General features: G+C 43.8%; 1 protein-coding gene across 4 annotated transcripts in view; it reads right to left on the bottom strand.

Moving 5' to 3' along the window:
- The window catches only part of DNAH14 (dynein axonemal heavy chain 14), a 237,921-nt gene that overhangs the window by 98,093 nt on the left and 117,040 nt on the right, over positions 1–22,788 (bottom strand). For 3 of the 4 annotated variants that reach the window (XM_068232854.1, XM_068232856.1, XM_068232857.1), the window contains 9 exons: positions 21,903–22,074; positions 20,651–20,740; positions 18,686–18,805; positions 17,974–18,141; positions 13,381–13,483; positions 10,724–10,932; positions 8,508–8,760; positions 6,485–6,599; positions 2,593–2,822 (listed from right to left, as the gene is read on the bottom strand). In XM_068232854.1, coding sequence (XP_068088955.1) covers positions 2,593–2,822; positions 6,485–6,599; positions 8,508–8,760; positions 10,724–10,932; positions 13,381–13,483; positions 17,974–18,141; positions 18,686–18,805; positions 20,651–20,740; positions 21,903–22,074 — 1,460 coding nt within the window. The remainder of the gene's footprint in view (positions 1–2,592; positions 2,823–6,484; positions 6,600–8,507; positions 8,761–10,723; positions 10,933–13,380; positions 13,484–17,973; positions 18,142–18,685; positions 18,806–20,650; positions 20,741–21,902; positions 22,075–22,788) is intronic. The other variant, XM_068232855.1, reaches the window with a different exon arrangement.

Below are 22,788 nucleotides of genomic sequence, written 5' to 3'. Positions count from 1 at the left end.
CTCTCCCTTCTCTGCTCCATCCATACATTGTACTTATGCTACCTTACTGACCCATTGTGTACTATTATGTAACCTGTCTCTGTACCATTGTTTGATATTGCACTGTTTCCCACTTTATTGTACCCATCCATGTTATTCCTGTAATTGATGTTCTGGCATCATACGGGGTGAATATCTGTCTCATCCCCACTCTGGACAGAGAGTACCTGTAAAAGGGAGTTACAATTGTGACACAACGTTTGCGGTTTATGCATTAAAATGTCCTTGCGGATTGGTATACGTGGGGGAAACAACCCGAAACGTGAAAGTGCGCATTCAAGAGCACAAGCGAAGTATTGCTGATGTCCGCAAACATTTGGAGAAGTGGATTGAGAAGCAGAATGTCCCTGTAGGCCAACATTTTGTTCAGGCTGGACATTCGGCCTCCCAGTTAAGATGGATGGTGTTAGATTCTGTCCCCCCTCTACGCAGAGGGGGGACAGAGAAAAGGTACTGCTCCGTAGAGAAGTGGAGTGGATAAGGAGATTGGATTGTGTGAGCCCAAGGGGCCTTAATGAGCATGTAAGTTACAAATGTTTTTTGTGATTTTTTTCCTAGGAAAGAATAATTCGGTGTGTGTACAATTGCTGTGGGAAATTTGATGACCCCTCCACTAATCATTACAGGGTAGACGGTATAGTAGTGCCCTGTATAGGAATCATTAAATTGTATATAGATTATTATCCTTTGATGATGTAATAGTTCACTTGGGTGTGACTTCCTGTGGGTGGTCCTTTAAAAGAGGAAGTTGGTGTTGTGGGTGGTACACTTGAGGAACCGTCAGGTGACCCGTAACATGTATGTGTCTAAGCTCTGAATAAACAAACACAAGTTTGAAGCTCGTGGAGTGCCTTGTCCTCATGGTTGTTGGGTTGTACTATTATGTAACCTGTCTCTGTACCATTGTTTGATATTGCACTGTTTCCCACTTTATTGTACAGCACTGCATAATAGGCTAGGCTTTTACAAATAAAGCTAATAATAAATAAAGCTAATATCATTTTCCAGCAGTTTTTGTAGAAAACAAGTACAATAGGTTTTGCATTTTTTTTTTACATTTTACCTGAAGCTCAAAGTCCTTTTTAAGGACAACTGAAGCGAGATGGAGGCTGCCATATTTATTTCCTTTTAAGCAATACCATTTTCCTGGCTATCCTACTGATCTTCTGCCTCTAATACTTTTAGCCGTAGACCCTGAACAAGCATGCAGCAGATCAGGTGTTTCTGACATTATTGTCAGATCTGACAAGATTAGCTGCATGCTTGTTTCTGGTGTGATTCAGACACTACTGCAGCCAAAGCGATCAACAGGGCTGCCAGGCAACTGGTATTGTTTAAAAGGAAATAAATATGGCAGCTCTCCATATACTGCTTACTACAGTTGTGCTCTAAGTCTGAATACATCATCTCTTGTACCAAAACTGTCCAGAGAGGAGGATGCACCTAGCAAGCATGTGACCAGAATTTCACATGCTCAAAAATATTTTTTATAGGAAAACTAGGAACCTCTTAAAGAGGAACTCCAGTGAAAATAATGTAATAAAAAAGTACTTCATTTTTACGATAATTATGTATTAATGATTTAGTAAGTGTTTTCCCATTGTAAAAATCTTTCCTCTCCCTGAATTACATTCTGACATTTACAACATGGTGACATTTTTACTGCTGGCAGGTGATGTCAGTGGAAGGAGATGCTGCTTGCTTTTTTGGCAGTTGGACCCAGCTGTAAACAGCTGTTATTTCCCACAATGCAATGAGGTTCACAGACAGGAAACGGTCAGAACCACGGTCACACTTTGGGAGGGGTTTCACCACAATATCAGCCATACAGAGCCCCCTGATGGTCAGTTTGTGAAAAGGAAAAGATTTCTCATGGGAAAGGGGGTATCCGCTACTGATTGGGATAAAGTTCAATTCTTGGTCACGGTTTCTCTTTAAGTAAACCTAAATTGAAATTAAAAAAAACATTACATTCTCATCTATAAAGAGGGAAGGCTTTGAATCTCATAGAGGTTTCCTGGTCCTCTCACCATGTCTTTGTTCCACCGTTGTCCCGCTGGTAAACTTATTTGACACTGCAGGTCGAATACATCTTCAGCCCTTCTTGGGTAGGCTTCGGAACTGATCGGGTTCTTGAGTACCTCCAAAGACGAGTGGCTCCATATAGCACATGCCAGAACGTGGACTTGCTGTGCGTAGTATGGAGACACTCATCCTTGGAAGTTCTCAGAGAATCGAGTACTTCATTCTGCCCGAGGAGGCCCGAAAACACACTCGGGCACCAATTACAAACAGGGCCCAGCGGTGGAAGACAGGACAGAGAGAGGATCGGGGAGGCTCTATGTGATCCAGAGTCTTCCCTCTCCCCAGATAAGTATCAAACCTGAAGCAAGTTTCCTTGCTTCAGGTTTACCTTAAATGGTGTTACCTTTCTCTTCATTAGCGGCTTTGCTTGAAACACAGAACATTCCAGTTCAGCAAGTGGCCAGGCCTCTGGAACGGCAAATTAATTCTTCGGACGTTACAGAACCTGAATAAAGAGTAGCTTCTTACCTCGGGCCTGCTCTCCCTCGAACAGATCGTGCACCAGATTGCTGAAGTTGTAGGTGACGTTCACCAAGGCCTCATCTCTGCCCTTGAAGCCGATGAGGGAGTCTCCTCCATGCTCGTCCTCCCGGGTCAGGACACCTCCGAAAGCCCATGTGAAGGAAAAGATGTACAACTTCCCCAGCACAGAGATCAGCTTCTCCGGGTGCTTCTCCAGGAACCACTTCTGCTCTTCCCTGGAAGCAGAAATACTCTGATCCCAACAGCAATAAGATCCATGGACTTCATTTATGATATTTATCCAAAGCTGAAGAAAGCGAGTCCAGAAAACCTGGCCTCGAATTATTACAATTTGCCTTCTATCCCTCCGGGGGGATAGGAATACACAAGCCCAGGGGCCAGAGCCAAATCATCCACAAGGCAATTGTTGAAAGTAGCCGAGGGCCTGGAGAGAGTCCAGGGCCGGTTCTCTCATGAAGCAAGGTGAAACATTTGCATCAGACGCAGAGGTTTCAGGGGCAGCATTTTTGTACTGTGTGTACCTTCCTGAGGAGGAATAGAGTGGCTGAGGGGGAGGAGCTTATTTGTCACAGACTCACAGCTAGCCAGAGTGCTATTGTGTTGTGCTGCAGCATGTCATGTGAGAACATTAAATGAAGCAGAGTAAATTGTCGGATGCTGTGCGATCATTCCAAATCAGGAAGGGGTGGTGGGGAAGGGGGAGCGCATCTTCACAAGTTTGCCTCAGGCAGCAAAAAGTCTAGGAACGGCCCTGAGAGAGTCTAGGGGCCTAGTGGATGCTAGCTCTCACCAAATCTACTAAAAAAAGCCAGGTGATCATCAGCAGTCCTGTACATAATGCAGAACAGTAGGGAAGTGGAATGTTCTACTTTACCTGCTCCTGGCGGGAATCCTGCTCCTCACTTCAGTGTCAAAGTGTCATGCAGCCAGCCAATCACCATACTGCTTCTGTCCCTGTCACATGACATGGGACTGAAGCCCCATTGCGATAGGCTGGTGGCACAGCACTTGCAAACTGAAGAGGAGGTGAAGAGGACCTGTAACACCGACAGGAGCAGGTAATGTAGAATGCTCCACTACCCTACCATTCTGCCTTATGTACAGGACAGGGCCTCCCCAGCTAAAGGCCTGCTCCCCTCTCCCCTGTGATGGAGGTGTGGGGGGGAAGTGGAGGGGTGGCCCAATGTAGTTATGCCCCATGCACAAGCCACATTGCAGTTGAGGTTGGTTCAATCCCACAGAGGAACTACTGCAGCACAAATTGCTGAAAAATGAAACAGTTGCCATGCAGAGAGCTGTCCAAACACACAGCTTGACCTGTAATGGGCTGTGTAGCTGCACACCAATCAGGGTGCTCATGCTGACTCCTGCTCACCTACAACACTGCCTACAAATGGGCATGTGGGCATCATAGGTGGACCACAGAGCAATGGGAGAAGGTGACCAGGTCTGATAAATCAGTTTCCGTGGCATGCCAATTCCAACCATCTAATAACAACTCTTATTATTATGTTTCTGTGCGGTAGGAGAATCTGCTTCCTTACATCTGAGAATAGCTATTCAGTTTCCCTGAACCTTTGCTTTGTTAGAGACATTTTTTATGTAATCTCTATTTAACAGCAACATATTTACACTTCCAATAAACAAATTACATGTACATAAGGGGGGCAGTGGCCAGGGCGGCAAGGAGGCGTCAGGAGGTAGATTGCGGAAGGATTTCATGCTGAAATGGATCGGGAATAGGCCTCCAGTTTATAGCAGCCAACGGATCTCTGCCTGACTAGATTCGATCAGAGAGAGATCTGTCTATTGGTCGATCAGCCGCCACAATCGAAGTATGGGTACCTTAAAGTGAACCTCCGGACTAAAAATTGACTCAGCAGCACTGAGAAGGCTTGGTGTTTCTTTAACAGATTCACAGCATCAGAACTTTGTTTCTATTATACAAGCCTCATTTTTAGCTGCACAGAAGAAAACTGCCCGGGCTTTTTTCCCCTGATGCTGTGCAAAGCATGATGGGATTTCTGATTTTGTTGTTCTCGTTCTGTTTTGGTGCAATTTTTTTTTTTTACATTTTGAATTTGACATTTGAAGCCTAGCGCATGCAGCTGGGAGGGGTTATCAGGACACAGGGCAGTTGGAACTGTGTCTCCTGCTCCTTGTCACCTCCTTTCAACCAAAAAGATGGCTGCCCCCATGACAAAGATGGCAGCCCCCATGAATCACAAACATTTGCCTGTTCTTTTAAAACAGGGTGGGTAAGAGATTATATTACCTATCTATTCTAATTAACACAACTAATGTAACTTGATGACAGTATGTTTGTTTAGGCTGAAGTTCCCCTTTAAGTCTTCTCCTAGGAGATAACTTTTTTTTATCTTCATAACAGATGTGCTTGACCCAGACTGAGACCTGCATTTGCTATATACTCCTACCCCATTGCCTGATGAAGGAGGGCCATACCTGCGAAACATGTTGCAAAGAACCTTGAAGTGTATCAATAAATTTGCTATGTTTTACATGTTAATACGTTTTTGTGTCTACTAAAAGTTTTATCTATTTTTACTCTTTTGACGCCTCTGTTTACCTTGTACTATATGAGTCAACCCCCGGAGGAGGGTGTTACCCTTTCTTCTGAGCTACGGAGATTGACTTCTTAACCCTGAGTGGGGACAGGCTTACTCTCCCCACCTGCATCTACAGTGGTTGCCCTGGCTTGTGAGCATAAAGATACTTACTCTTTCATCAATTCATCCTTACCAGTACATACTACACTATATCGGCTCTTTGTGCGTCATTCTTTATTTTTCATCTTTTTTAAAATTTTTGTATGTAGAACAGAGGTGCCAGCAGGATAAAATTAGATAACATTTTTTAAAATTGCTCGGAGGAAGTGGTGGGCCTACCTCCAGAAAGCAGACACAAATACTGTCTTAATAATCATAAACAGATTTATTATAAGTCCCTGAGGCGCAAAACCCATTACTGCTGAAATTCTGTTGTCCCCACTTTTTTTGCCTGATGAAGCAGGCGTGGCCTGTGAAATGTGTTGCATTTTTTGGGGTATCGTATAATAAATCTGTTTATGATTATTAAGACAGTATTTCGTGTCTACATTCTGGAGGTAGGCCCACCACTTCCTCCGAGCAATTTTTAAAAATTGTATGTAATTTTATCCTGCTGGCGCCTCTGTTCTACATACAAAAATTCTGTTTCCACTCCTGGTGAAGGGGAGTACTACCCTCTTGTTTCCTGTCTCCAGAGAGTGACTTCTTAACCCTGAGTGAGGACAGGTCTAATCTCCTCACCTGCTTATACAGTGGTTGCCTGTGTGGTAACCCATGTTTGTGAGTATATCTTTTCTCACTAATGATAATACCAATTGTCTTCAACATACTACACCAGGCATGGGCAAACTTGGCCCTCCAGCTGTTAAGGAACTACAAGTCCCACAATGCATTGCAGGAGTATGACAGCCACAGTCATGACTCATAAAGGCAAATGCATTGTGGGACTTGTAGTTCCGTAAAAGCTGTAGGACCGAGTTTGCCCATGCCTGTGCAACACCATATCGGGCTCTCGGTCTTCCCTATTTTATTCTTTTTTAAAATAACTTTTCAGCACACTGCAAATGAAAAAGTACCAAAAAGTAAAGGGAAAAGTACTGTCTATATTATTTTGAGTATTTTTTTGCTTACTGGTGGCTTAAAATGCATTTTATTAATATAGTGTGAAAATATGCCCTAGGAGATAACTTAGGTGAAAAAGTGAATTAAATAAGGCCCACCCTGGGCTTCATGTGCCCTGAAATATTTTTTTTTGTATTATCCATTGTCCTGATGTTGCATTTTGCGACATCTCTATCTTGTTGCTTTACCTTTTCCTGAGGCTGTCGCTCAGGCTTGGCGTATACGACCTCTTGCTGTCAGAGGCAGAGTGCGCCTCGCGGACATTCAATAAAGGGGCGGGCTTCTCGTTCTGTTCATCTGCTGCTGTCATGGAAGAACAATATTCACCATCGATTATAAAATTAACAATAGCAAGCATTACCTACAAACATACAGTGCACACTTGCACTCAAGGAGACAGATTTAGGCTTCAATTCACAAAGAATTACCGCATGTGGTAATGTAGAAAACAGCTGATTTTACTGAACATTGAGTGAAATGTCAATTCACTAAGGCTGTTACTGCATGGCAAGCTGAAATTACTCACCAGTGAGGTAAATTACAGGCTTATGTGGTAAATAGCTCAATACATGTCAGTAAATATACATTAAAAGAGGCTTTTCTGCATGACTTTAGATGTGCAGATCTGAATGATACACAGAAGAGCTCACTCTAGTGGCATGCATGCACATCTAAAGGGATGCAAGAAGCCTTTAGCTCTCTAACAAGCTGTCACAGAAAAGGCTCATGCAGACCAGTCTGCACAGCTTGCTGCAAAAATCTACCCCACTGGTGAAACGTTTACACAGTGGCGTAGATAAGGAGCTATGGGCCCCAGTGCAAGTTTTACATTGGGCCCCTGAGTACTCTATACATATCAATTGATACGATGCACCAAAACCTGCCGAGGACAACCACAGAGTCAGAGGTGCAAAAAGGGGAAGGGAGTTTGTTAATGATTACTACTATTCAAAGTATTTATAGAACTAATTATTACCAGCACAGGACCAACAGAGCACTAAAACTGTGGTTGAGGGAGGGCATTTCTGAGCCCCTCTGGCCCAAGGCAAGGGCCTCAGTGCGGTCCCAACATCTGCACCCCCTACTGCTACGCCACTGCTTCTACACTACCAACCGGGACTTTAGTGAACTGAAACAACCATTTTAGGTAAATTACTGACCTTGATAATCTTTTTGAATTTGAAAAAAAAAGTTTAAACTACGAATGCGGTATTTTACCGGCCTGTTTTTGTTTTTTTAACGAACAGCTCTATGTGAATTGAAGCTTTACACTGACTGTCATGTAGCCGCTCTCCTCTCTTCCACAAAGTTTGTTGTTTGTTTAAAGTGTATGTGAAGTTTCCCAAACTTACCTACATTTGCCACCCTTTTCCCTGCTTAGGATAAACTAAGCATAATTGAGACAAAAACACTAAAAATAAAGTAGTACCAAGCCAGGTCTACAAAACAATTTATCATGATTACATGACACTTTTGTGAAAACAAATCCCCTCCTGAGGCAGCACAGCTCAGGGGCATTGCTAGGATCCTAAAACATCCAGGGCACCAAGGATAAAGGGAAACACGGCACACGAGGCATCAAAAACGAGTGTGGCCATGACAGGTTGTGGGCAGTAGCAACTGTAATGTAGCAGTGTAACTCAAAGGCAGAGGGCCCGAGTTTCTTCCCAAAACTCAGTTAGGCAAACGTAATTAGACAATGTCCACCCTTCAAAAAACAAACAAAACAAAAAAAAACACACATTAAACCAAAGTTTTTCTCCAAAAAACATGTAGCAATAGCAGTGTTTCCTCCCCATGGTAAGGTGGAACAGGAGATTCTCATCATGGATGTGTAGCCAGTAAATGAATTAATCATGCGAGGTGCATAGGGGAACACATCACGGGAGCCTGTGGCAGGTGAGTGAGATACGCTGGCCAGCCACTGTGCAGAGGCAAAAAGGGGAGCGAAGAAAGGACAGAGCAGCACCGGCGCCATAGCAATGGAGGCCGGGTTCAGGGCACCATGATGGGCATTACAAGCATCGACATCCTTGGCACAAGCTCTGAATAATCAGCCCTAACGACACGCCTGGGTGTACCCTCTTTTTGTAGGCAGACAGCAGAGTCCTGACATGTAGTCACCCTCCTATGTTTGGCTATAAGCTTACTCAGGGGCTGATTGGTCTCAGCTTGTACTAATCTTTACAAGGTAATAAGACCAGATCTTACACTCTCCGAAGCCTCCATTTCTGGTCATGAACTCGATGAAGGCCTCCAGGATCTTGCAGAGGTTCATGACGAGGACCATGTCCTGGACAGGAAAAGGTAGACTGCTCCGATGTCTGTGTATGAAGTGGATTCCCTCATCCACACTGATGCTGAATAAGGTGTTCAGGTACTGCACCCCGCTAGCTGGGAGCTTCCAAGAGATCTGAGCCAACCAGGTCTTCACAAAGGGCTGCCACCCCAAATCCACTGGATCCTGGAAGAGTAGAGGTTGTAAAAAAAAGTCTGCTTTGTAAAAGGATTCCACCAAGCCAGGGCTGTCCATAGGCCGGATGTGGCCCCTGGGCCACACTCACTTGCAAAGACTATTTTTTTGTGTCAGGCCCCCTCCTCTAGCAGACCTACCTCTTGTGTGCACTTGGCTCAGACCCCCCAAAGCCAGGACATTGATGCAGCCGAAAAATCCAGTACTACACACATACCCTGGCCATAAATCTGGACAGCCCTGCACTAAGCCATTCACACTTACAGAACTACAAGGCCCCAGTGCTAGTCTATAAAGTAAAATCCCATCCATCAGTCGAGATCTATACATTTCAAGAAGTTCTGAAAACGTTATTTCAGATTACACAATTGCTAAGAGCTTTTTTGTAGCGATTTTAGCAGCATTTTCTGGAGCGATTTCTGGTGATTTTAAAGCGCTTTTGAATTAATGCTAGTGATTTGTACAGCGCCTGTGATTTCCTTATTTTTTTGTGGTTCTACTTCTACTACCTACAGCAAATGAGAGTTTGGGTCAATAGGCGTTATGGGATTGTGCTCAACTAGAGAGTACTAACCCAGAGCAGTTCTTTTTTTAGTTTGTTACATTTAACCTTATTTAGGTTTTAATGTGACCTTTCCATAACAATTTACAGTCACCTTTAAAGTGACTCTGTAACAAAAATTACAACGTTTTTTTCTACCATGCTACAAGTTCCTAAACCTATTCTAATCTGTTCTGGCTCACTGCAGTACTTTGTACTATCAAGGTCTATGTAATAAATCAATGTATCTTTCCCCTGTCAGACTTGTCGGCCTGTGTCTGGAAGGCTGCCAACTCTTCCGTGCTGGTCTGTTCCTCTATGCACACTCCAGTGTGTGTTTTAGTTACATAAGCCAGCAGCTTCTCTGCTATCTTATCAGTGATAGAAGAGAGCTGGATAAAAATCCTCCTCTGTTAGGCTGTGAAAGTAGCTGGCTGACACATACTGAGGAATTACAAACACAGGCAGAGCTGTCTGCAGGAAGCCTGTAATGTTCAGTGCATGAGAGAAGGGGACAGAAGGTAAACACACAAATGATCTTTTGAGATTCAAAAGGAAAGCTGTATACAGCCTGCTTGTGTATGGATGTATTTTCTATGTGTGGACATATTGTACATCAATCTACTTCCTGTTTTGGTGGCCATTTTGTTTGTTTATAAACAAACTTTTTAAAACTGTTTTTGACTACTTTTAATGCGGCGGGGAGCGGCGAAATTGTGACAGAGGGTAATAGGAGATGTCCCCTAACACACTGGTATGTTTAATTTTGTGCGATTTTAACAATACAGATTCTCTTTAAAAGTCTAAACTTGCGCAGAAGTTCTTGTGTAACACTCATATTTTCCTAGCCATGTTTGAACGTTGATGTACTCTTCAGCCTAGGTTCTTAACATATGGTACGCGTACCCCAGGGGTTACTTCTGATGGTTCCAGGGGGTACTCAGGCTTGATATGCTTAACCAAGATTTACAAATTTAGAGTTTTAGAAAATGATAAATCCTATATAAACAACACACAATTTGTATTTTATCTAATTAAAAGCAACAGTAAATGCGTGGAAATTGTTTAGAACCAATTATCATGTACTACGATTAAATATATATTGTTAAGGGGTACAGGGTTTTATAAGGGGTATCCTCTATAATAAAACCCTAATGTCTCTGCGTCCGTGTCCCTGTGTGTGTCCCTGTGTGCTACTGCGCATGTGACGCAGGGACAGCCGCTGGACGGGAGCAGGAAAGGCAGGTAGCCGGGCGGCGGGGGCGCGCACGTGCATTGGGGGCGCGCGTGGCGATAGGTGGCGGCGGTGACGGCCCTAGCCCGTTATTAAATGGGCTAAGGACCCTAGTATACCAATAAAATGTTAAGAAACACTGCTCTACAGAATTCGAAGCCACCACAAGTCCATCTTACCATATACACCATGGCACATCTGCTGACTGTGGCAGGACTGGCCTGGGCCAAGCTGTCCACCTCGAATATCATCCTCATCCCCAGAGGAAGACGGATCCTCTCACTGTTGGCCAAGCAGAGAGTTCTTGTATCGTCCAAAACTGTGTTGAGGTTCTCCACCCAAACCGTGTCCACCGGACCATCGAGGATTATCCAGTACCACTCATCACCTAAATATACACAACCAGAGTGTGAAATTATTCAGCTAACATCCGTACAGAACCTCTTCTACAGATATAACATAACAACAAGCTATTTAGAAGAATACATTTGGCCACACACGGTATCATTTTTTTTTAATTCATTTTTTCAATTCGACAAAATCGAAAAAAGTGGGAACTTTAATCAAATTTTGCAATTGAATAAAAAAAAAAAAGGAAAAAAAGCCTTTAAATTTTTATGTGCAACCGATTGTTTTCACTTAAATGTGGTAAAAATGTAACAGAAAATTGTGATGTGTGTGGCCACATAAGAACCGTTTCCAGAGATGTTTGATGACATGATCCTCTTCTGTAATGCCGGGCATACACGGCACGTTTTATGCGCCGGATCGAGCCAGCGGCTAAATGCCGGCGCATCCCCGCTCGTCTGCGCGGATCGATTGCCGCTCGTCCCCGCCGTCGATTCCTTATCACCGCTCGATTCCCTGCCATTGTCTGCCGGCGGGGATCGAGCGGGCGAGGGTCGAGCGGCATGATCGGGCCAGCTGAATATTATCAGCTGGCCGGATGAGCTGGTCGATACACGGTACAGAAACGTGAACCAGAACCCCTAGTGTGAAAGGGGCTAAAAAGGACCAAAAATGCCCTCTTACTAAGATGCTATGCAAAACAGAAATTTACCTTCTTAAAACAGGTATTTGTGATTATTAACCACTTCTGTGCCAGGGGGTGGTTTTGCTGATCGGTGCTGCGTGGGCTCTCCAGCCCGCAGCACTGATCAGCTGGCAGGCAGGGCGATCAGACTTCCCCCCCTTTTTTCCCCACTAGGGGGATGTCCTGCTGGGGGGGTCTGATCGCCGACGGCTTGCTGCGCTTACGGGGGGGGGGGCTCTTCAAAGCCCCCCTCCGCAGCGCTTCCTGGCCTCCTTTCCTTTCTCTCCCTCTCTCTCCCCCTGTAAGCGGCGCAGGACGGAGTTCCGTCCTGCGCCGGATAGGATAGGCTTTAGCCTATCAGATGCTCTCGATCGCCGATCTCCTCTACAGCGCTGCTGCGCAGCAGCTCCGTATGTATGTAAACAGCGGGGAAGATCTTCCCCGTGTGTTTACATTTACCCTGCGAGCGCAGGGTGTTCACGGAGACACCCTCCGTGAACTTACATGGAACGTTTCCATGGCATCCACTTCAGGATTCAGGGGCGTACTTATGCGTACGCAGAATCCTGAAGTGGTTAAGGTTGGAGTGGGCATATGATGTCTCCCACGATGCATCACTGCTGAATATGCAAATTCTCCCTTTGTTGACCCTGAAAGCTAAGCACACCTCCAGAACCGCTGGAATGCATTGGTTTGTTTATTGTACAGAGCCACATCAGTCCAACATGCATACAGAGTGTTTCAGAATGTTTGATCCCCATCAGTGCATGGCATGGATTAATGTGGCTCTATGGAGTAGGACTTGAAGCACCCAGAGTTACAGAGTTCCCAGCAAGCTCATGATGAACCAGAACTCCTAGGATTGTGTAAGAGGTTAAAAAGGACCAAAAAGCTGCCTTACTAAAATGCTATGCAAAACAGACATTTGCCTTCTTAAAGAGACTCCGTAACAAAAATTTCATCCGGTTTTCTTCCATCCTACAAGTTCCAAAATCTATTCTAATGTGTTCTGGCTTACTGCAGCATGTTCTACTATCACCATCTCTGTACTAAATCAACTTATCTCTCTCCTGTCAGACTTGTCGGCCTGTGTCTGGAAGGCTGCCAAGTTCTTTAGTGTTGTGGTTCTGTGATGCATCTCCCCCCTCCTGGCCCCTCTATGCACACTGCCTGTGTGTTATTTAAATTAGGGCAGCTTCTCTCTTCTCTCTTATCTTTTACAAGCTGGATAAATCCTCCTCTGAGCTGGCTGGGCTTTCACATACTGAGGAATTACATACAGGCAGAGCTGTCTGCACTCTGCAGGAAGAAACAGCCTGACACTTCAGTGGATGATAGCTGCAGGGGGAAAGAAACACACAAATGATCTCTTGAGATTCAAAAGGAAGGGTGTATACAGCCTGCTTGTGTATGGATGTATTTTCTATGTGTGGACATACTGTACATCAACCTACTTCCTGTTTTGGTGGCCATTTTGTTTGTTTATAAACAAACTTTTTAAAACTGTTTTTAACCACTTTTAATGCGGCGAGGAGTGGCGAAATTGTGACAGAGGGTAATAGGAGATGTCCCCTAACGCACTGGTATGTTTACTTTTGTGCGATTTTAACGATACAGATTCTCTTTAAAACATAAGGTATTTGTGATTATTTAGACTAGAGTGAGCATACGATGTCTCCCACAATGTATCACTGCTGAATATGCAAAATGTCCCTTAGTTGTCTCTGAAAGCTAAACACACCTCCAGAACCGCTGGATTCTTCTTCTACAGAATTTTTCTGCAGCGGTTCCCAGCACTCTTACCTTTAGACTGGAGGCTTGTATCATCCGACCCATCTTCATTTGTAGAGAGGTTCGCAGAAGGAGGAACGCCGTCGAAGTCTCCCGCATTGTCCTGCTCGTTGTGCTATCAGGTATTAAATGTTAGAGATAACACTGCTATATGGACATCATTGCATAGCTTCCATTTGTCCCTCTTTTGAAAGGACAGTCCCTCTTTGGGAGCCCTGTCCCTCTTACCTCCTCAGTTGTCCCTCTTTCAGAACACTGTCCCTCTTTCTATGTAAATATATATATATTTCTACTAAAAAATGTGTTTGATTGACTCTAAACTTTATTCCCATCCTTTAAATTGATATATTACTAGTTGTAAAATGTTAATATGAAGGAAAATGAACCAGGGTAGAAAGGACCAGTGTGGTTTAATTTATAAAACAACATGTTTTTCGTATGAAATCTTTACGGTATGCATGACTAGGGGGTGTGACGTGGGCGTGATCAGGAGTGTGGCAGGGGTGTGGCTTAAAGAGACTCTGTAACAAACTTTTCAGCCTTAGTTCTTCTATCCTATAAGTTCCTTTGCTTGTTCTAATGTGCTGTGGCATACTGCAGCTTTTCCTAATTGCACAGTGGCTGTGTTATCTCTGTTATATGATCTAATCTGTTTTCTTCTGTCGGCACAGTCAGGCTAAAGCTGGAATGTGTGGAATGTGCAGGGCTGCTTGTGATTGGTAGAAGCTATACACACCCCCTCCAGGCCCCCTGCAGGCTCTGTATGACTCACACACTCTGCTTATGTGAGCCTATCAGAAGCTGGTTAGTTTGTTTGTAAACACTGCCTAAAACTGTTACTTACAAGCCAGGTTTGCAGCAGAGAGTGGCAGAAACAGCACAGAGGGGCCCAGGAGAACATAATGAATAGAATGGTATGCTTTTTTGCTGTAAAAATGTTAGAGTACAGATTCTCTTTAAGTGTCCCTCTTTCTCATCTCAAAAAGGTGGTAGGTATGATCATGTTAATGAAGAATAATACAGAACAATAAACTAGGTATCAAAATGGAAAAGCCTGATCTTCTAACATGAAGAAATTATAAGTGTTTTGTGCTCCAGGGTAGAACCACAAGGTGGTCCAACTCTTCCCACCCCAATACAGGAAGGAGAAGGTGCAGAGATAAGTAGTACAGCATGCATGGAAACCTCTAATCTAATGTCTATCACTACAGGGAGTGCAGAATTATTAGGCAAATGAGTATTTTGACCACATCATCCTCTTTATGCATGTTGTCTTACTCCAAGCTGTATAGGCTCGGAAGCCTACTACCAATTAAGCATATTAGGTGATGTGCATCTCTGCAATGAGAAGGGGTGTGGTCTAATGACATCAACACCCTATATCAGGTGTGCATAATTATTAGGCAACTTCCTTTCCTTTGGCAAAATGGGTCAAAAGAAGGACTTGACAGGCTCACAAAAGTCAAAAATAGTGAGATATCTTGCAGAGGGATGCAGCACTCTTAAAATTGCAAAGCTTCTGAAGCGTGATCATCAAACAATCAAGTGTTTCATTCAAAATAGTCAACAGGGTCGCAAGAAGCGTGTGGAAGAACCAAGGCGCAAAATAACTGCCCATGAACTGAGAAAAGTCAAGCGTGCAACTGCCAAGATGTCACTTGCCACCAGTTTGGCCATATTTCAGAGCTGCAACATCACTGGAGTGCCAAAAAGCACAAGGTGTGCAAAACTCAGACTCAGAGACATGGCCAAGGTAAGAAAGGCTGAAAGACGACCACCACTGAACAAGGCACACAAGCTGAAACGTCAAGACGGGGCCAAGAAATATCTCAAGACTGATTTTTCTAAGGTTTTATGGACTGATGAAATGAGAGTGTGTCTTGATGGGCCAGATGGATGGGCCTGTGGCTGGATTGGTAAAGGGCAGAGAGCTCCAGTCCGACTCAGACGCCAGCAAGGTGGAGGTGGAGTACTGGTTTGGGCTGGTATCATCAAAGATGAGCTTGTGGGGCCTTTTCGGGTTGAGGATGGAGTCAAGCTCAACTCCCAGTCCTACTGCCAGTTTCTGGAAGACACCTTCTTCAAGCAGCGGTACAGGAAGAAGTCTGCATCCTTCAAGAAAAACATTATTTTCATGCACGACAATGCTCCATCACACGCGTCCAAGTACCCCACATCGTGGCTGGCAAGAAAGGGTATAAAAGAAGAAAAACTAATGACATGGCCTCCTTGTTCACCTGATCTGAACCCCATTGAGAACCTGTGGTCCATCATAAAATGTGAGATTTACAAGAAGGGAAAACAGTACATCTCTCTTAACAGTGTCTGGGAGGCTGTGGTTGCTGCTGCACGCAATGCTGATGATGAACAGATCAAAACACTGACAGAATCCATGGATGGCAGGCTTTTGAGTGTCCTTGCAAAGAAAGGTGGCTGTATTGGTCACTGATTTGTTTTTGTTTTGTTTTTGAATGTCAGAAATGTATATTTGTGAATGTTGAGATGTTATATTGGTTTCACTGGTAAAAATAAATAATTGAAATGGGTATATATTTGTTTTTTGTTAAGTTGCCTAATAATTATGCACAGTAATAGTCACCTGCACACACAGATATCCCCCTAAAATAGGTACAACTAAAAACAAACTAAAAACTACTTTCAAAAATATTCAGCTTTGATATTAATGAGTTTTTTGGGTTCATTGAGAACATTGTTGTTTTTCAATAATAAAATTATTCCTCAAAAATACAACTTGCTTAATAATTCTGCACTCCCTGTAGAGATGGCCAAATAAATGATAATAATTCTAACTAGTACGCAATTATAATACTAATTATATGCGCTATAGAATTGGACTAAGCAAAACCTGCAGAACCTGAAGCTCTTCTCCATCTTTTAGCAATCCTCAGTATGGTCTGGTATGACCCAGACAAAGGTCGGAAACATTTGCCAACTTAAAGGGAACCTGAAGTTCCAGGTTAAAAAAAAAAAAAGTTTCACTTACCTGGGGCTTCTGCCAGCCCCCTGCAGCCGTCCTGTGCCCACAGCTCACTTTCTCTTTCACCAACTTGCAAGTCAACATCCACTGCGCGGCCCTGGCCATGCGAGTCCTCGTTAGCGCTCCCAGTACGAGAAAATCTCTACTGCGTCTGCACAAGGAGCGCGAACTGGGACGCACGAGGCCAGAGCCGCGCAGGTGGATTGGATGGCGACTGGCGAAAAAGAGTGAACCCTGGCGGTGGACTGGAGGATCGTTCCAGGGCGGCACGGGCACAGGACGGCTGCAGGGGGCTGGCAGAAGCCCCAGGTAAGTGAAACTCTTTTTTTACAGGTACTTCAGATTCCCCTTAAGGCAGATCTAAATTTATATTATGGTTTTTTTTTTCTTTTTATCTAAAGCCATATTATGATAGGCAACTACATAATAATATTCCGGAACATATTGAGCCTTTTAGTCTAATGCTGGGTACACACGATACATTTTTCCGCTCAATTTTCCATCCGATAGTTTTTTTCCGACCGATTCTCCACTCAATTCTCTTATCTTTTGCTCGTTTTTCTTATCTTTTTCCATTTACTTCTAAGAGAAATCGATCAAAAAAAAAAAAACAATCAGAAGGCATATCGGACATGTCGGAAGTTATCCATCAAACCCATCTATCGAGTGGAAAAACGCATGGTGTGTACCCAGCATTAGTATTCTCAGGACCTGAGTCTAGGCATTATCTTTGTTAACTTATTAGCAGCTTCAAAGGAATGATCTCGTTTGAGCGTTGAGATAAGTGCGCTGCTTTTGACCTCAGGCGGCAGAAGTCATTGTGCTGTAAATTCTTGGAATGCTTTGATGTCGCTCTGCTAGCAGAGGATATAGAAACTGAAAGCAGAAGCCCTCCTGTTACTGTCTCACACTGCCCTCTAGTGACAAGTGGCCATAAATACACATTACAGCAGTACTAAGTAGTAGCAAGGAAATGTAATAAGAAATAAAAAAAATGTGCTAAGATAAATTGGCCTGGAGCACTTGCAAGCCTCTAAATAAAGTGGCTGCTAAAGGGTTAAATGTTTAACTGTTAAAAAATACTTATTAGAAAAAAAAAAAAGGTCAGCTTCAGTTGCAGAACTATATAGAAGCAGAGAGTGGAAGGGACTGAATCCTCTGCTGATGTAAATCTCCCAGCATGCATCTTGATAGGCAGGAACTCAGCCAGAGCTTTTTTTTTCACAAATGGGTATCAAAATGATTGAATCAGAGGTGAATTGCAACTAGTGCTGGAGTCTACTAACGATATAGGTAAAATTCATTTTGTAGGGAGAGGCCTACCTTAATAAATACAGGTCATGTTTCACTTATGGTAATGGAGAAGAGAAAAAGCGTGCACCTTCCATCTTGAAATATTCGTATCTTTTATTGCAGCAGTGAAGACAACATCATTGGACTCTATGTGGTAGTCAAAAGAATACTTAACATACCATTATGTAGAACGGTGGAGGTAGAGGAGGTGGGTGGCGGGTGCGGATGGCGGAGAGCAGTTTCACTTATGATATCTAGTGCTCTTTAGCCTTTGTTGAATCTGAGTACATAAGGTTCTTTGAGTATATACTTACATGCAACTTAGTGGCTCCTCCCTCTTTTGATGACTGATGAGCAAATGTCCGCACAGCGTATGCCAGGAGCCCATCTGACCACTCCATGGTGTTGGGGTTGATTTCTCCATAAAGCTCTCCGAGAGTCACACATTTCGGGTTGATGACAAACGTCTCCACTTTTCCTTTCTGCAGAATGATTTGTGGAAACAGACAAGACAATGCGTTGTGTTGGTACATTTAAGCTATGAAAAGGGAATATAATCTACATGGAACCAGGGCCGGGCCGAGGCAGAGGCAAGAGAGGCTCCAGCCTCAGGGCGCAGTGTAAAAGGGGGCGCACAACTCACTCAGCTATCACTCCCCTATTGTGTTTGAAGCAGAGAGAAATAAGAAAAGGGGATACATGGCAGTGACTGCAAGCCAGATAACTACAGATTAAGGTGTTGGGGACACCCTTAGTCTACTAGCAATCAGTGTGTGACGGCTGGGGTGGGAGGGATGGAGGGGCGCACTTTGGTGTCTCAGCCTTGGGTGCTGGAGGACCTTGTCCCGGCTCTGCATGGAACCTGACAGCAATTAGTTATAGTTAAAGGGAATCAAGTGTGTGATTCAGACACTACTGATGCCAAAGAGAACTGGTATTGTTTAAGAGGAAATAAATATGGCTGCCTCCATATTCCTCTCAGCTCAGGTGTACTGTAATAAACTCAAAAGAGTAGAAAACGGTTACTTGTTGAGGGTTTCCGCCTTTAGAAGCTGATGGTAAATGCACCAGCGCTTTTTCCAGAAGTCTCCGTACAGTGGTCTTCCCTCCCCCCGTCGGACCCACCAGCATCACACCGTGTCGAGCCTAAAAGACAAACCATTAATTGTTATAAGACAAACAAAGTAAAAGGTTTTAGCAATAAAAAGTAAACAACTGAAGTCACTTGTGTTCAGCCATTTTTTAGAGCAGGGGATAAAACGTATAGACACACATCCAATGTGTGCTCTGCAAAATCAATTTCTAGGGAACATGGGGGATATGGGCATGTATGGGGCAGACAGGAGGAGTTGGGTCTCAGATAACCTCACCTCCATTTTTAAGTCCTCAGTGACTTTCCCATAAGTACTTAAAGTAGCTTTTGTAAATAAACAACAAAGATAAAACAATTGAATGCGAAGTGTGCAGAAAGTCTATTTAGGTGCTGCACACTGAGCTGGTGGTCATTTCAGATGCAGCCTTAGTGGTATGCGCTGGCATTCTCCTCGCTGTTCAACAAAATGTAAGTTACACTTTTTTTTACTTAGCTGCTCCCAAGGTTTTAAATTTAGGGTTAGGTCACTTGCCCGGAGGTCTGCCTCACCGTGGCGCAAGTGTCTAGTACATTATACTTTGCATGCAAACCATATTGGAAGCTAAAGTTCCTCCTAGCGTAATAAATGTTAGCACTTGTTTTGGATGGCATTTTTCAGTCTAGCAGAGGCGGTGTGTGCCTGTGCGATTAACCATTCAATTGCAGCATGTGTTTAGGGATGCGCAGCCTTTCCCCCACTGTTTCTTAACTCTGTAAGTATGTAAGTTAGCTGCTCCCAGCCCCTCCTCCTGAGTTTCCTGTTTGCATGATAAGTAGTAGTAGATTTGCATATGATTGGCATCTGAATTGAATGCGAAGTGTACAGAAAGTCTATTTAGGTGCTGCACACATGAGCTGGTGGTCATTTCAGATGCTGCCTTAGTGGTATGTGCTGGCGTTCTCCTTGCTGTAAACAATTGATTAACCTGTTTCAGCAGATCACAACTTCACAAGTTCCAAACTCCTCCTTGCCAAAAGCCTGATGCTTGCTTGATCCCTCCCTCTCACCTTCCTGGCAGTCAGAGCCGAGCCCACCTCCAGTCACATGATAGCTGCACTGACATAGTTCATGAAACATGTGGGTGGGTCTGACTGTGATCTCTACTGCATCCACACCTCCCTAGTGACTAACAGCCTTTGAATTATCTTTAAACTGAGTAAATTTGGCTGCAGCCACATGCAGAAAGTGGGAATATACTCCCAAAACCAACATTTCAGTGACTTCTCTTAGTTACATAAAATAACATTTGAAAGCATTTTCACATATTCCCTGTGTGTAAAAACCTCTATTTTTTTTTACTGCAGAGAGCAGTACAAGATAGCTAGATAGCTTATCTCTTGCTAATTGCAAATGTAATCATTGCTGGCTGAAGCTCACTGAGGCATGTGTCTTCACTCTGCCCCCTCCCTCTCAGCTGAAGTGACTCAGCTGTTGCCAGGGCGATATTGTCTGTTCAGCAGAGGGAGGGGGCAGCATGAAGATGCATTCTTCAGAGAGCTACAGCTGGCAATGGTTATATTTGATTTCCCCAATGCCAAGAGATAAGCAAGCGTATCCTGCTCTCTATGGTGAAAATAAAGGTTTTTACACACAGGGAATATGTGAGAATGCTTTCAAATGTTATTTTATGTAACTAAGAGTAATTAATAAGATTTTAGTTTTGGGAGTATAATTAACAAACTATATATAAAATCAGGTTTTTAACGTTAACACTTGTCGACCTTAGTAATAACAATAAAGTGAACACATCCAAACGCATACCTAATTTTCTCTTATATTCCCTTTAAATGATGTGGCATAACATTGGCCTGTAATTACGATACGATTACATGGAGTTCTCCCGAGGAGAGATACCTACCACAATCTGATTGTAAAGCTGGATGACCTTCTCTGTCTGGCTTCCCCAGGGCTCCAGGCCTAATTCATTGCTTGCTGCAAATATTGCTTTCTATAGGAGAAGAAGAAACACATAAGACAATTATTTTTAATAAATGCTTAGCTCACAGTGGTGGCCGCAGCCTGCGTCTGCTAATGAGTCAGGAGGACCAATTAGAGGGAAAATGGCAAAACTGCTTAAAACAAACAGACACCGTTTATTGCTGCAAAATCAGTTTTTGAATGCGCTGAGTCTCTCGCAGGTGGAATAAAGAGGCACAGCAGATGTATGTGGAAGATAAATGAGAGCATTACGCTGCTTTGTGCATCGTGATATACTGTAATACGGCTAGAAAACTCTCAAAATAAAGGACAGGACTCAAACTAAATCTGGAGAGAGGGGAATGGGGAGTTATTGCTACTTGTTTGTGGAAAACATCGCTACGTGGCTGCTGTGCAATCTTCTGCCTGCCTCTAATACTTTCCGAATCTGGATTCAAAATGAATATGCAGATTAGGTGATATGTGACTCTATTTAGAGCATATGCCAAATGCTGGCTCACGGTCAAATCTGGCCTCAAAAGCCATCAAATCTGGCCCACAAGTGGTTTCTCCGCTTTGCAATATGTTTGACCCTTCTAGATCACAAGGGAAGCCATATGGGGGACAGAGGGAGAAAGCATTAGACACCAGGGTACTGTACGAAGAGGGAGGGGAGCCAAAGATACCAGTGGACTGTATAGGGGAGGGAGGGGGCCACTAGACACCAAGGAACTGTATAGGGGAAGGAGAGGGCCACTAGACACCAGGGGACTTTATAAGGGAAAGAGTGGGGCTACTATACAACAGGGAACTTTATAGGGGAAGGAGGGAGTGCACTAAACACCACGGAGCTTTATAGGAGAAGGAGGGGGGGACTAGACACCAGGAAACTTCATAAAGACATTTAGGTTGGCCCGTGACTTGATAGACCAAAATTGAACACTGTTCAATTTCAGCCCACTTTGTATTTGAGTTTGATATCCCTGAGTTAGAGGCATAATTAGTAGGGGAGCAGTCACTGCGGCCGCTGGGGAACCCAAGGCTGTGTGGGGATCCAACGTCTTACACTCCCTCCCACTGATGCAGGCCCCTCCCCGCAAGAGCAAGGGGTGGCCACACGGTTATAGGTTGACGTCATGGTGGCTAAACTTGATTCTCACGGGCAGAATCCCAATCACAAATAGATTGTATACCTCTAATTTTTTGGTATTTGCTGTTTCATAAATGATTCCAGGAAACAGGTCGGCCATAATATGTTCGAAGAGAGGAACGTCTTCAGCCAAAAATTTGGGCAGGTTGGCTTCCCTAAGGGCGGTGATAATAATGAGGGCCTCCTCTTCAGCGGACAGGTGAGATTTCTTCTCTCTGATTAGGAAAGAACATAAGGCATGATATCACCAATATTCATCGTACACAGGTTAGAAAATAACACATTTAGTAAGGTCCTCAAAGATTAAAATGGTCTATGCCCTGTCCCATAGAGCTATATCGATCCCTACCATGCACTGGTGAGGACCAGAAAGTCCAACACAGGCTGTTTGCATTTTGGGTTGATGTGGCTCTGTAAAAATGTATAAGCTATAGGCTCACTATACACCAATGGCTCTGGATGTGTGCCTGGCTTTCAGGGGGAAAAGGAGCTGATTTGCATACATGGAAGCGATGCATCATGGGAGACCACAGTTGCTCACCTAAAGATGAATTAAAGACTTTTAAGAAGGTAAAACTATAATCAGCATTACTTTTTAGCAAGTAGGCTTTTCAGTCTCTTTCAGCCCCTTACATTTTCCTAGAGTTTCTGGGTCACCATGAGCCTCTGGACATCCTCAGTAGCCATAAGATAAAGAAACCCAATTCTCCTAGCAGATTCCAGTGCGACCCTAAAGTGGGTAAATAGAGGAGGAGACAGAGTGGCCCAAAAGGAAATGCCTCCCTGGCCCTCAACCAAGTAGACCCATGGTCTTAAGCCCTCCCCAAGCTACAAAGCAAAGGTTTTATTTCTCACTAGTGATGGGAATTCCGGCTCTTTTAAGAGAATCGTCTCTTTTGGTTTGGCTCCCATTAAAGAGCCGGCTCGTA

This window comes from Hyperolius riggenbachi, chromosome 4 (genome assembly GCF_040937935.1).
Source record: "Hyperolius riggenbachi isolate aHypRig1 chromosome 4, aHypRig1.pri, whole genome shotgun sequence".
In the NCBI taxonomy this organism is placed as follows: domain Eukaryota; kingdom Metazoa; phylum Chordata; class Amphibia; order Anura; family Hyperoliidae; genus Hyperolius; species Hyperolius riggenbachi.
Note: the sequence above shows the minus strand (reverse complement) of the source record. Positions and strands in the feature narration are given on the sequence as shown.